General features: G+C 44.0%; 1 protein-coding gene across 1 annotated transcript in view; it reads left to right on the top strand.

Moving 5' to 3' along the window:
- Positions 1-14,561, top strand: part of LOC138610227 (tight junction protein ZO-2-like) — an 82,906-nt gene that overhangs the window by 57,401 nt on the left and 10,944 nt on the right. Inside the window, exons 8-15 of the mRNA XM_069682945.1 lie at positions 815-920; positions 2,192-2,310; positions 2,677-2,740; positions 3,137-3,287; positions 3,396-3,504; positions 6,848-7,067; positions 12,860-13,044; positions 14,371-14,466. Coding sequence (XP_069539046.1) covers positions 815-920; positions 2,192-2,310; positions 2,677-2,740; positions 3,137-3,287; positions 3,396-3,504; positions 6,848-7,067; positions 12,860-13,044; positions 14,371-14,466 — 1,050 coding nt within the window. The remainder of the gene's footprint in view (positions 1-814; positions 921-2,191; positions 2,311-2,676; positions 2,741-3,136; positions 3,288-3,395; positions 3,505-6,847; positions 7,068-12,859; positions 13,045-14,370; positions 14,467-14,561) is intronic.

Genomic DNA, 14,561 nt, shown 5'->3' with positions numbered 1-14,561 from the left:
ATAGATACAGTGAAACTGCCACTCAGCAGAGACAGATGGACAGGCGCTCCACAGCTGAAACAGAACGCCGGTAGTTGGTGTCCATCAGAGAAATCCTCGTACTGATCCGAGCTAACAGCTCATCAACAGCATATTTGAATTGTGTAATTACCTAAAGCTCAGTTTTCAATGTCGTTGGTCAGGTCCTTTATTGTGCAGACTTTGTATCACATGATGGATTCACTGAAAGCACTGCAAGCACACATAGGACTCAATGTCTCAGGCAAAAGAGAGGTGTTTCCAAACCAAACAAGGATTATAAAAGAAGTGGTTTATTTGCACCATTGGTAATTATTATAAACAATATTAAAGCCTCCATTTGGGGCAAGTAGGAGAACCCTTCACGTAGACCGTGAACAACCTGCAAGGATACATATCTCATCTGGCTCAGGAACGCCTTGGGCTCTCCCAGGAAGAGCTGGAAAATGTTATCATAGAGAGAGATGCTTAGAAGGCTAACAATGCAATCTGGACCCGGATAATTGAAAGAAAATTGATGGTTGAATATGGAAGCTGACTTTCAAAGTGCATTGATGTGTGTGTTGGACAACTGCTTTTATCTTGAGTCCTGAGCTGTGGCACCAGAGTTCATCTCTTAATTCTGACAAACATCTCGAATAACGTCCTCAAACTTTCCCAGGCTGTAATTAGCTGGTGTCGGGGCTTCCTGAGGCAACCGTTTTGTTCTGGTGGAGGTGGTGGTGGTGGCACGCAGTCCAGCATGAACATGTCTGTTTGTCTAACTGAGATGTCTGTCTGTTTGTCTGTCTGTCAGACATATCAGAGATGGAGTCATACCATTCCTATTCTCCCCCAGAGGAGAGGAGGTCCCGCCAGTCCGACCTGTCCTCCCACTCGTCCAATGAAAGAGACCACCAAAGGTAGGAAGGATGAAATGAGCCTCTATACCCGACAACACTGACTTCATGTTTGGTTATGTAGATAGCGACTGGCAACCAAGGACCAGACTTTACTCATGTCTACCAAACACTAAACGCCTACACTAAAGATTTCTATAAGACTAAAGTCTGACACCCTGTCAAATGTAAAGATCTGGCAAAAAGTGGGTGTCTAAACAGAGTGCCTACTAACAAGACTGAAACTAGATTCCCATCACGCTCCTGGTGGAAACTCCAATTAATTAATGGAATTAATGTGAGCTAGGTTAGCCTTACAAGCTAGCAGGCTGCTAGGCATTTCCTTCCTCTGTACTTGAAACAGTTCATCAGAGCTAATCCCCATGCTAACACCATGTGCTAACAGAAAGCTAGCATCCAAGTATGGTGTCATTTTGAGTTATTTTTTAAGGAGTCAAGTTGAGTCCTTAGTTAAGGCAAGTCAAGTCCCAAGTCAAGTCACTTTTTTTCCACCTCAGATCCAGCACTCTGACCTGTAGTATCCGGTCTTTATAAAGAGAAAACACAAGGTGTTAGCAGCCTGTCTAATAATGATATTATTGTCCAATTTATAACCTGTTCAAAAAGTATGGCAGTGAATTGTATCTGTGTTATCTTGGCACAGATGCAGCCATGATGATGGTCTGCTCTGAGAGCGTGTTAAGTAGTAACGAGTACGACTGATGAGGCTTCTCTTTGGGGAAAAAACATCAGGTAGCGGGGGTGTGTTTGATGTTGTGTGTTGCCATAGCAAGGAGTTTGACTGACAGCCAGTCATCCAAGCATGACAATCACATATCGGGGAGCTTTTTGAGTCGTCCAATCATGACTCCCAGTTTGTGTTGCATACATACTTGATAGTTAGACAGAAACTTTGAATTACTTTATGTCATTTTATATTTAACAGCTAACATTCAAACTTATGAACATACGCAAGTCATCCGAGTCATCATGCCTCAAGTCCAAGTCGAGTCTCAAGTCATCAAAACAGTTACTCGAGTCGACTTGGTTTACTATTTTCCCAGAGAGCTGCTTCCTTTTTGGTGATGAAGAGATAGCACTCCTATTGGTTGAACTTTACTATTTGCATGAGCCAGACTGATTTATCAGACGTCAAGATGAAACAAAGACTGAATTTAATGTCCAGCTTACACCAAATGATCGAAAAGATGGGAGCACAACACCTCTAGCAAAACTCCCCTGATTTTATTCTAACATTGGAAAATCTAGAAAGACGTTTGGTGTTTTTTTAACAGGGAAGAACCCATGAAAACAGCCAAGATGTCCGCCATGGCCTCGCCGTTCAGAATACCTGAAGACCCCAAAGCCTCAGCCGAGGTGGACAAAGACATACCTCACATAGAGGAGCCTCCAGGTTATCAACAACAGTCCTCACATCAACATACCAAACAAACAAACAACAATTACATGCAGCTGATTGAACTGAATACAACACACTAAAGACATTATGCCACATTCAGAGATTTAGAGCTGCTTTTGGCCACTTGTGGGAAACAGAATCAAGCTGTACTCATTTGACATATTATTGTCTTATATGGTTTAAATGGCAAACATGTCAGCTAACAAATTGCAGCAAAGCAACACCAGCAATTATTTGCAGTTTTGTGTGTTCAACTCTTGAATATAAGTCCAATATAAGTACAAACCATGATCTTTTTAAATCAAACCGCAGTGAAAGCAACAAAAAGACCTTAACAACATTCCTTTTTGTTTTGTACAGCTGCTGTAACGACCACGCCAAAGATCCTCCTCCGACCGAGTCCAGAGGATGAAAAAATTTATGGGCAAGTTTTTCTTTTGTTCTCTTCACACCTAAAGCTTTCTTTTCCTGTTAATATTAACACTAACCCTAACACATGGATTTATATATATAACAGTACCTGGAAGAGCAGACCAAGCTCGCTGTGTACAAATAGAGGGCAGAAAAATTCATTCAACAACATTGAAAAGCTGCTCAAGCACGATAATCAAGCTGCAGCATCGACTACTTTCTGAACAGCTGCATATGAAACCAGGAAATACCAGGAGCAGACCAAACATAACTGTGAAATAAATATTTATTTCCCTAGAAGTTAAGTTACATTTTAGTCATTCTGTTAAATAGACGTAGATGTGGACCATATTAACAAGTGGAAAAATGGTCAAAGTGATTTCATTACTGTATATATCTCCCCCTGCAGGCCAAACACCATAATGGTGAACTTCCAGAAGGGAGACAGCGTCGGGCTGAGGCTGGCGGGAGGAAATGATGTCGGCATCTTCATCGCCAGTGTTCAGGAGGGCAGTCCTGCTGAGGAGGAGGGGCTGCACATCGGAGACCAAATCCTAAAGGTAACAGGTTCACACACAACTTATTCCTATAGAAGCCGTAATTCAAATAACAATGTATCTGAATATTAGTGTTGCATGTTATTGTAATATCTTGCCCTTGTGTTTAAGGTGAACAACGTTGATTTTCAAGGTGTAGTGAGAGAAGAAGCAGTTCTGTTCCTGTTGGAGATTCCTAAAGGAGACGTGATCACCATCCTGGCTCAGAGCAAACCTGACGGTAAATATTCCCTCCACAAACTCAAAAACACACAGGGTGTATGGATGTAATATTAACAGACCGAAAGATGCCCCCCCTTCATTCCAATAATGCCTGGTGCATACACTCTTCTGGTTTACTTCCAGGGCATGTGGCAGTCTTGTTTCTCATGCTGAGCCCACAGACTTTACATTTTGATGAAGTCACAAATATTTAATCCTGATGTTGGCTCGATGAAAGTTTTACAAATAAACTATCATGGATCAAAGATTTATACTAAAAAGAGTCTTAATTGGCCTTGTTTGCAGTTTGACAAACATCTCTCTTATAACGTGCTGTGGATGTTAGGGTTAGTGCTTTTTGTCCACAGGGCTTTGTTGCTGCAAATTGGAGGCAAAGCTGAGCAGCAGCGCCTCATCCAGGTCTTTATAATACATCCATGGCTCACCATGTGCTCTGCTCGTGCAGCACTAAACCTTTTTGTGTATTTTGCCCACTTACTTCTTGAGACACCAGCTCATTCTTACCTTGTGTATAAGTTACACTGAGACAGGATAGTCAGCTGTCAGAAACAGGTTTTTCTCCAGCTAATTAACGGAACCAGAGGGCCTCACAGCTTAGAGTAATACACCTTTTTTTCCTGAATCTGAAGTTACTGTACGAAAAGCTTCACCAGCTAAGGCATCGTTAGTGGCTCATGAGGGTAAAGCAGGTTGTGCTCTAAGCCCTAATGGTTTCCTTTGGTACCAAGAAAGTCACTCCCATCTTTACATGAAACAATTACCAGTCCCTACTCTGCACAGTGGTGCAGCGGTTAGCGCTGTCACCTCACAGCTAGAAGGTTCCTGGTTTGAATCCTGGTTCAGACGTAGTGGGCCTTTCTGTGTGGAGTCTGCATGTTCTCCCCGTGCATGCGTGGGTGCCCTCCGGGTACTCCGGCTTCCTCCCACAGTCCAAAGACATGCTCGTTAGGTTCATTGGTGACTCTAAACTTGCCCGTAGGTGCATGAGGGAGAGCGGAGAGGAAAAAGACATAACTGTCAACTATGGTTCTTGGAAGATTGTTCTTTTGCTTTTCAGGGTGAACCAATAGGCTTTGAGCTGAGTTTTTGTTTCTTTTAGACCATTTTAACAAGTGCTACACGTTAGCATGTGACAGTCTGAGCTGGTGCTGTGTGTTTCAGCAGTGATGGAGGTTGCTGTGATAGGACGGACCAGATAGAAAGTGTGAATCGCAGCAAACTTTAAATGCTCTCTACAGTTCTTCTCCAGCTGTCACAGTTGTACCTCAGGACCTCAGTCCCCCCCCCCACCCCTCCCCTCCCCCTCTCTGATGTCTCTGTTTAATGAGAGAGGTACCAGCTTGGCCCCCAAAGGCCTTTAGACCAGATCAGGCTAGTTCTGGTTCAGCCAACCATGAAACTCATGCAGCCACACGGACCTGATCAGGAACACGTCGTGTGAGAGACAGTGACACAAACTGTGTTACGTAACGAGCACATTGGCCCCTTGAGCTTGTGGCTCTTTATTTAAAAATCTATTTATGAAGCAAAAAACACAACACATGAAGCAGAGCACTGACCTGACAGTAAACTGTGAGACTGTCGAGAGGACATTTAAGGTCATCAGAGTCACTTAGCAGATCTTAAAATAAAAATAGTGGTGGTTGAGATTAGAAAGGTCAGAGGTGCAGGAAACCTCAGGCAGGCGGCCAGAGCTTTAGAGAAAAAGCAGGAAGGACTCTGGAGATCGACCTGGAGGTCAGGGACATCGACTGGACCGATCTAACCCGGGATGTGACCATCCAGCCATGGGTCAGGGCAGGACTAAGGACAGGCAGACCCCTGAATAACACAGCCAATGTCCAGCTTCAGGGGCAAGGTCGACTTGGGGTCAGGCTCAGCTGGCTCAGGACAGGTGGGGGGAAGTGAAAAAACCCAGGCCAATCGACTGGAGTACAGGCTGTTTCCCCCCGGCAAGACTTAAGGCTGGTTTGCGAGCAGGCTGAATTGCTGCCTTGAGGCTAACAAGCTGCTGACTCACAGGGTAAGATGCGGGCTGGTGGGTCAGAGTGCATGCTGGCATCTAGCTAGCTGGAGGCTAGCAGGATTATAGCGATACAGACTGTTTATAAGAAGTGGATGCAGCCTCTGGTTTACATGCATTCTTTTTAATGTCCAGCAGGAGGCACTGGTTGTAAAAGAAAATGTATAGAAGTCTATGAGAAAATGAGTCTTCTCTCCTGATTTATGACCTCAGTATTTTCGCAGACTTATAGTAGGCTGAATTGTTGATCAGAGCATTGATACTAACACAGTAAACATGATATGTCTTTCTCTATCATGTACGCTGTTACATGATTTTGGTAGAAACGTTTCCTTGAGGTCCACTCCTCTGTCGGGTTGTACGAGGGGAATCCTTTGTTTAATGCATCTGATCTGTGTGCATGTGTGATGGAGGCTGACTGCGTGTGGGTCCACAGTGTGTATTGAGCCTGGAGTGTGCAGCAGAAGATGTTAGTCAGTGTGACTGTTGCCTCTGTTGGTCTTTTTGGGTCAACGCTTCGTCGGACCACACATCAAATCACGCAGCCTCTCAGCAGCCTGGAGCTGACTGTAAACGGTATTACTATGCAACAGTCACATATATATGTGCATTTTGTTCTGATTGTGCAAATAAGACAAATATTTGTAGAAAAGAAGTTCATTCCTGACCTTTAAGAACCCTGCATGCTGATTAATCCAAGTCAAGAAAAGTAGTTCTCTAGAGTAACAAACTGCACCTCAGCTTTCTTTAGTGAGTGAAAAGCCTCAGGTGTCATCAGGTACCTCAAGTGTGGTCACATGAGTAATCATAGACAGGGGAGTTAGTAACTGCTGTGTTTGTTTAAGACAGCAGAACAAAAGTAGTCACAGTAGCGACTGAGCAAGAGTCAATGAACAAATGTAGAAAAGTGTGTTTTTGTTGGGGACTATTTCCAGCGGTGGATGAATCCCTGTTTTATTTGTGCTAGCAGGACGGAGTGTGTGGGAGTCAATATAAACTTCACCGTGTGTATTATAGTAATCACGAAACACAGTGCAAGGAGGTGGCTCAGCACCTTGAGTATTTTTTCATGTACTCTCATCTACTCGAAAATCCCAGATCAATCCCAGCACTGCAGTCCAGCAGTGTCAGACTTTATTTGACCTTGGAGAGATTTAGGATAACCTTGAAGACAGGTCATTGTGTGACCTTGTGTGACCCTCAGTTTAACATTTTACTCCTCTGTCGTAGCCTTCCTGCTTCTCATTCTTTATCCACCTTCTCTCACTCTGATTAACTCCTCCTTCTCTTTCTCGCTCTCTCTGTTTCGCCTCTCCAGTCTACAATGATATCTTGGTCTCTGGACGGGGGGACTCGTTCTTCATACGGACCCACTTTGATTACGAGAAGGAGACTCCTCAGAGCCTGGCCTTCAGCCGAGGGGACATCTTCAAGGTGGTGGACACGCTGTACGACGGCAAGTTGGGAAACTGGCTAGCCGTCCGTGTTGGGAAAGACAAGCAGCTGCTGGAGAAGGGCATCATCCCCAACAAGAGCAGGTAGGGCAGCAGACAGTCCTTTTTCAGGGGCTGTGGAGGGGGTCTTTCATTCAGGGGGTGCCAGGCCTCAGTATGCTGCACAGGTCACATCATGGAAATATGCTGGAACTGACGGTTGAAGACGATGTGTGTGGGTGACTTTATATGTTTATGTGTAACAGTCAGACAATCGTTAATGCTCGTTAATACAGAGATTATCTGCATGATTCAGAAAGTCGAGGCTGCAGGGACACAGAGTTGTTGGAGAAAAGTCAGGGAGGCGGTGTAATAACCAGGGAACCAGAACAAGAACTCCCTGATGTCACTGGAATGACCACGACCTCTTTACATGTGGTGATGGGGGATGATATGTGTTTAAATCACACGCCAGCACCGCAGAAACAACGCTAGTGCAAAGTACTGGAAAAGCAGAGAGCCTTTGTAACTCTAATTATAACTGCGAAATGGTTGTAATAGTTTTGTTTGGTTCAGGCACTATTGCAATATTGTCTCATACTGTGCATTACCACCAAGAATAATTTGGTTATTAAAAACAGCAGTGAACAGCGCAGAACGCACTGGAGGCAGTTTGATATATGTAAGCATATAAACACCGCAGTGACACTCATGCGAAATGCTGCTGATGGATGCACCGGCACTGTTGGAAACTACGCCAACGTATGTGACCCTCCTGATCTGGCCACCAAACAATTTTTGCTTTCAAAATCCTTAAAAAAGAAAGGCCTGAAGAGCTTTGTTGTAGTAGTTCAAAAGATCAAAGTCTAAGTTTACAATCAGATATTTTAGAGTGCAATGTAAACACAAGATCCCTCAAAGTCACAAAGTCTAAAACAGGGCTGTTGGTTTTTACAGGACTGCAATGTTGTTTATGTCTTAGAAAAATCACACAAGAGATAAATTAGGATACATCACTCGTCCTTTTTGCAAAGTATAGCTCATTGTTTTGAGATTTCAGCATTTATGAATCTGGTCCAGATGTTGGCAAGGGAGGAAACATTTTGTGTTTTTGTCGACAGAGAAAAACAACATTTAATAAAGTATGGAGCTATTTTTACAGCTGACTTTGTAGAGAGTGATGAAGCTCTGTTGCTTTGTATTTCAGTGCAATCAATACATTTTATTTAACAAGTAACATAGTCAAACCACAAAGGTCATTAAGTCAAAGTAAACAGACTTTAATGATCAGCAGAAAAAAGGAACCATGAGTCATGTAATTATTCCTCCGCACAGCAACAACAACAACAGGAAGCTATGATTCGTCTGAAGAATCTACGAATCCTCCTCAGCATTTTGTTCCTGCATCCAGAGGAGGTTGAGGCTGCAGCAGTGGAGTCTGTTGCTTCAGCTCTGTCAGAAGGACAGTCGACTGTATCTTCATCGTTGGGAATGGGAGGAAGTCCTCCATCACATGACCCAGGAGTCTGTGCAGCTTCGTAGGAGGCTTTGGCTTGAGCTCCAGCAGAAGACAAAGAGAAAAGCAAGCAAAAAGCATCAGCCAGGGTGTCTGAGGACCACACATCCGGTGCTTGATCACTGGATAGAGAGTAAAGTTCTCCCCCAGAAATCCAGTCATCTGGAGCTGCTTCATATATATCAGGAACTTCTCCCCCAGAAATCCAGTCATCTGGAGCTGCTTCATATATATCAGGAACTTCTCCCCCAGAAATCCAGTCATCTGGAGCTGCCTCATATATATCAGGAACTTCTCCCCCAGAAATCCAGTCATCTGGAGCTGCCTCATATATATCAGGAACTTCTCCCGCAGACAGAATGGCATCTGGAGCTTTAGTAAAGAAGAAGGGATGTAGTCCTCCATACGAACGCAGGAAGGCTAAACTGGCTTCATAGGAGTATATAGCTGGAACTCCATCACATGACCCTGTGGTGGGACCATCTGCATGAGAGTCTAGGTCTTTGGCTCCATCCAATGACCAGGTGGACTGAGCATCATCACTGGAACCAGAGGATGGACCTCGACCAGAGGATCCAGGGGCTGACTCCTGGTCCGCTTTGTGGCTCATCATGTGTCGGGAGATGTTAAAACTGGAGAGAGTATGGCAACAGTTAATCAATCAATAAAGCCAACAGTCCATCCAGCCTCTTATGTTATATCTTCCCAGTGTGATCAGACACACAGTCACTCACTAGTCTCTGTTGTCAGGGAGCTCGCTTAGGTGGGACATGGTGACGAACGGGTACTGCAGAGCTTGATGGGGAGAGATTCTCTGATCTCCGTCAAGATGCAGCAGACGTTTCAAAAGATCCACAAAAGCCCTCCTGTCCTCCAGCTCAGCAGCTTCATTTTCCGGATACATCTGGGAACACATTCAGGTCAGTTTATTCAGCCCCCGATTATTGACTGGTTCTGACTCATTTCATCAAACACAGCAGAGAGTACCTACATGAACCAGAGCATCCAGAGAGCTTGGTAGGTCGATGGCACTGTTCCGCCCTTGTGCCTGAATGTTGTTTACAGCTGTAAATTCTTCAGGCGTCTAAAGACAAAATGAGAAACTTTTTTAAAGAGTTCAAAGTAAATTATTAACCAGCTCAGACAAAGAAGAACAGAGTTTCTCTACCAGAAGCCTCCATGATGGACCATCAGCCGCCTCCTCCTCAGTGAAGAACAACTGGGTGTATCTACCAGCATGGAGCAGATGGTCCTCCGGCTGACCCAGAACCTCAACCATGCACTTCATCTGCAGACAGAATATACACACTCACATCAGCTGACAGTCTGTAGAAAGTCTCCACTTTGTCTGAGGTAGCTTACATACCATCTGATAGTCGCATTCCACAGGGAAGAGGTTTTCAGCCAGGTACAGGTACGCCAGGACGCAGCCCACTCCCCACACATCAGCAGCCTCAGTGAAGGGCAAGCCGAGGGCGACTTCTGGAGCCCTGAGGAGAGAAGGCAAGAGCCAAAGGTCACAAATCTGTCTGCAAACTCTGAAGACCAAGAGAACAACATGGATGGATGACACAAACTCTGCTGAATGAGCCGTGCAGGATGAACCTACCTGTATCCAACTGGCTGAACTTCTAGCCCAGGCTGGACTTCAGCAGCTGTAATGGCTGCACCAAAGTCTATGAGTTTCACCCTCAAGGGCAGCTCCTGCTTGTTGACAACCATAACATTGTCTGGTTTTATGTCTGTGTGCAGGATACTGAGAGCCTTCAGGGCATCCAGAGCGACCAGCAGCTGCAGGGACGAAACAAGAAGGACAGAGTTTGGATGTAGTTTGAAATGTGTGGGCTTCAGGGTGACAGCTTTCTACAGTCATGAGTAGTAGATATGTAGAACATACATTATTGGTTCCATGTTATATATGTATCTATATACAGACCTGCTTTGTGATGGGCCGGATGGCCTGCAGACAAAGTGGTCTCCAGCCTTGTTCATAGAGCAGGTCGTACAGATTGGTGTCCAGCATCTCGAACACGAGACACGTCTGTCCCATGTGTTCAAACCTCTCAAAGAACTTCACCACGTTAGTTTTGTCTGGATTGAGGACAGAGATGAGCTCTAACTTGGACATCTGGTTAGAAAAGAGGAGACATGACAGCAACTCATTAGACAGTACGTCCTCTGATGGAGCAGACAGAATCATAAAAATCACATGGAGTCAGAAAATCTACCTCTGGCTCAGTGTCCAGGATCAAATCAGGATCATTCTTCAGGATCTTCACAGCCACTGTGTCTTTAGTGGCCACATTCAGGCACTTAGCCACTTTGCCAAAGCAGCCTTCACCAATGTACTCCAGGACGGAGTAAGCAGACGAGCTGCTGAGCAGGGTTTCACCTGCCTGAAAGTCAGGTGTGCACGAGGTGACTGTGGAGGGAGACATGGAGAGAACATGTGTGAAGATGATGTGTTCAGTGTGTGAGGGTACATTCAACTTCAGGTTAAACATTGTTGAGTCTTACCAGGTGGCATTTTGACACTGTCAGGTGTTCTCAGTTTGATGTTTCACAGGTGGAGAACGAATCTTCAGGTTTGAATCTCTTGAAATTCAAAACGTACAAATAAACCAACAAATGAAAGTCTTCTGTCAAACGTGTGTTTCCTCTCTGAGTGCTGATGGGGAACTGATCCAAACTCAGCAGACTGCTCCTTCTATAACGTCAGCTCTTTATGACATCAACAATCTAGAAGCCACAGCTCTATGCTGTCATTCTGTGTTCTCATCTTTCTGACAACTGAGAGTGAGTTAAAACACAACAGCAACAAGCTGAACAACATGTTTTCATTCAAACAGCCTCCTGAGTATCAGAGTTCTGCTCCTGATGGTGTCAACACAAGAGTTTATACAGACTGTCTAGAGACATTTCATATTAATACCATCAAAACAGGACATACACCAGTACTCTCTCTGTGTGTGTGTGTGTGTGTGTGTGTGTGTGTGTGTGTGTGCGTACCTGTATAATATCTGATACTTTAAGATAGAAGTGTAACTGGTGTGTTACACAACCATTGAAAGTCTCTGACAGAAGTGCAGAAACTGAACTCTTTCTTGATGTTTTAGAGGTTTTACCCATATTTCATGGTCTTCTTGAGCAAACGGAGTCGGTTCAGGTTTTGTCATGTCATATAAATGATGAACTCGGACTGTGCTCGAGCTTAGCCCGTGTGCGCGCTGTCGTTCACGCCACTGCTCAGGGCGACAAACATACAGAAGTGGTAGAAACCTCTCTACCTCTTGTCTTATTCATCTACTACAGGTCTGAAAACAAGAACATCAGTTCAACTAAAACCTTGCCCACGTCTGGATGTAAATAAAAGGTCTCAGCTCAGGCTGCTGGGTAGCTCAGGTGGTAGAGTGTGGGCTCCATGAGGATGAGTCCTAACAGAAGTGACCTCGGGTTTAATTCCTCTCCTCAGCTGTGTAAAGGCATATTGCCAATAAATAATTAAAAAAAGAAAAAGGCCTCATCCATATAACAACAGAACATCAAATTAAATCATCAAATTATCCAACGAGCCTGTTGGGGCGGGTGTGGCTCAGTGGTAGGTAGAGGGTTGGGTCTTCTTTCATTTAGAAGGTCGGAGGTTCGATCCCCAGCTCCCTCAGGCTACATGTCGAAGTGTCCTTGGGCAAGACACTGAACCCCAAATTGCCCCTGGTGGCATAGCCAACGGGTATGAATGTGATAAGTGTGATGGGCACTTTACGTAGCAGCCTCTGCCATCAGTGTGTGAATGTGTGTGTGAATGGGTGAATGTGCCATGTAGTGTAAAAGCAGCTTTGATTGGTTGCAAAGACTAGAAAAGAGCTGTATAAGTACAGTCCATTTGTTAATGCAGATGAACAGCTCATAATCAGGAAGTGAATAAGAGTTATCCAGAGCACCGACCCGGCGGCTGTGAGAGTCTGAGCTGCCTCTCTGTTCTGCTCTGTTCATTAAGTGACAGTGAGATTTGGGCTTTTAGATATTGAATCAGACAGATGTGTCCTGGTCTCAGACCAGCTGCTGATTTCAGACATCTTTTCTCCACCAGTCTCTCTGTCTTTTACTGATTTCCCTGAGCTCACCAAAGTCCTACAGCAGATACAAACAGGGTAAATCAAACACTTTGAATGTTGTAAAGATGACTGAGAAGAAGAGAGAGAGAGATTTATTTGAAGTTCTCTTTGAAGTTTATTTCACACCAGCACATTCAGTAAAGATCTGTGTAAATAACTAACATGACTTAGTCTTTCCTGTACAGTATTAATACACTGTAAAATGTCACCTGAAACGTGTATGTGAACACTGAACAGACTGATAACAGGTGTGTTGGTCCTGTCAGGGCGGAGCAGATGGCCAGTGTGCAGAGCTCTCATAAAGCTGTAGCAGGGGATCGAGCAGACTTCTGGAGGCTGCGAGGTCAGCGCTCTCTGAAGAGGAAAGACCTGAAGAAGAGCAGAGAGACCCTAAGCAGTCAGACTCTGGCCACACGCTTCCCTGCGTACGAGCGGGTGGTGCTCCGAGAAGGTGGGTGTGCTGATGTTTCTCAGTTAAAAAACGTTTTTGTTGGGTTAGAAATGATTGGTTTTATGTTCTTACTGTTAAAGATGTCCACCAATGTCCAATTGGTGAATGTGAACAGTGAGTCCACTGTTACGCTTAGATTTAAAATCTGAGACAACCTGATTTTTGTTTCTATTAACAACCAGGGTCTGTTGACTGAAGAATAAGTGCACCATCTAAAGGGTGAAACATATATGAATAATTTAAACACTAAAACATATTTTTGTAGAGAACTAGAGACCTAAATGAGGTTTTGGGCCTGTGTTTACTAACAGCGTTTTTTTGCGCTGGCAATATCAGAGTGCCACTCATCAGCGCTTACGGTTGCTAGGTTACAGAAGTTGTCTGGCAGCACTCAGCTTCCCTTGGTAGTGATCGTTCTGTTTTAAAATGCTCTGTGTGCTTAATATTAGCTTTTATTCAAGGAAATTTTACAAAGAAAACATAAAAACAAAGAAAGGAATCACGTCCTGGCATTAGCTGCAGCTCTACATCTAGATTTTACCAACGAAAAGTTGATATTGGAAGTCCTGCCCATTCCTGATTATGATTAGTCGGTGAAGGAGAAGTGATTTTCACCTGAAAGCTCAGAGACGACAAACAGTGACAGAGCACATTAGCAACCTCAGTCACCGTCAGTCAGACAGAAGAACAGGGTGATGGTAGTTAGGGAGAAAAACAGGTCAGAAGTGTTACATAATGGTACTTTAAGTGTGCGTCCAATCTTTGGTGCCAACTGTAAAATTTAGCTAACTAGCATGCTGTAGTTTGAGTTAAACTGTCAAACAAGTGTTTGTATGAGCTGTGTGATGTATTATGTTATTCCAAACAGCCTTCAGCACTGTGCTTTGTCTAGTGAGAAATAACTTCTGACTGATGTAGTGGTTTGGGTAATATATCATATAACTTCAGATTTGATTTCTAATGGTATCTGCAGATATGTTTGCCTGAAAATAACAAGAAATGTCTGACATGTTTGATGGTGTATGTTGTTATCATTTCTGTTTATTCTTTTCCTGTAAGATGTCTTGCTCACTACATACGATTAATATCATGAATATATTATATATTATATATAATATATAAAAACAAATATTCTTTATGATTTTTTTAAACCTCAAACAGCCAATCAGCAACAAATAAATAGTTTTGGTCAGGTTATATTTCAGACCTCTTGACTTTCAGTGGAACAGACAGTGTGTGTTTTGGTGTCCAGAGGTCTCCAGAACGGCCAACAGTATCTAAATGATGTGTTTAGGCAGCATTGTAATCCACAGTGTGTCTCTGCAGCTGGTTTCAGGCGTCCTGTTGTTCTGTTCGGCCCCATCGCTGATGCTGCTAATGAGAAACTGGCCTCTGAGATGCCCGACCTGTTTGTCATTGCCAGTGAGTGTCTGCAGACCTCCCTCTCTTCATGTGTTTGTGTTTGAAAGGTTTGGTTTGGTTAGGTATTGGTTCTGATTGTTTCTGTTATCTTCTGT

This window comes from Semicossyphus pulcher, unplaced genomic scaffold (genome assembly GCF_022749685.1).
Source record: "Semicossyphus pulcher isolate SPU_LCO1_2020_fin unplaced genomic scaffold, fSemPul1.0.p SCAF_6, whole genome shotgun sequence".
In the NCBI taxonomy this organism is placed as follows: domain Eukaryota; kingdom Metazoa; phylum Chordata; class Actinopteri; order Labriformes; family Labridae; genus Semicossyphus; species Semicossyphus pulcher.
This window is presented reverse-complemented; position numbering and strand designations above follow the sequence as displayed.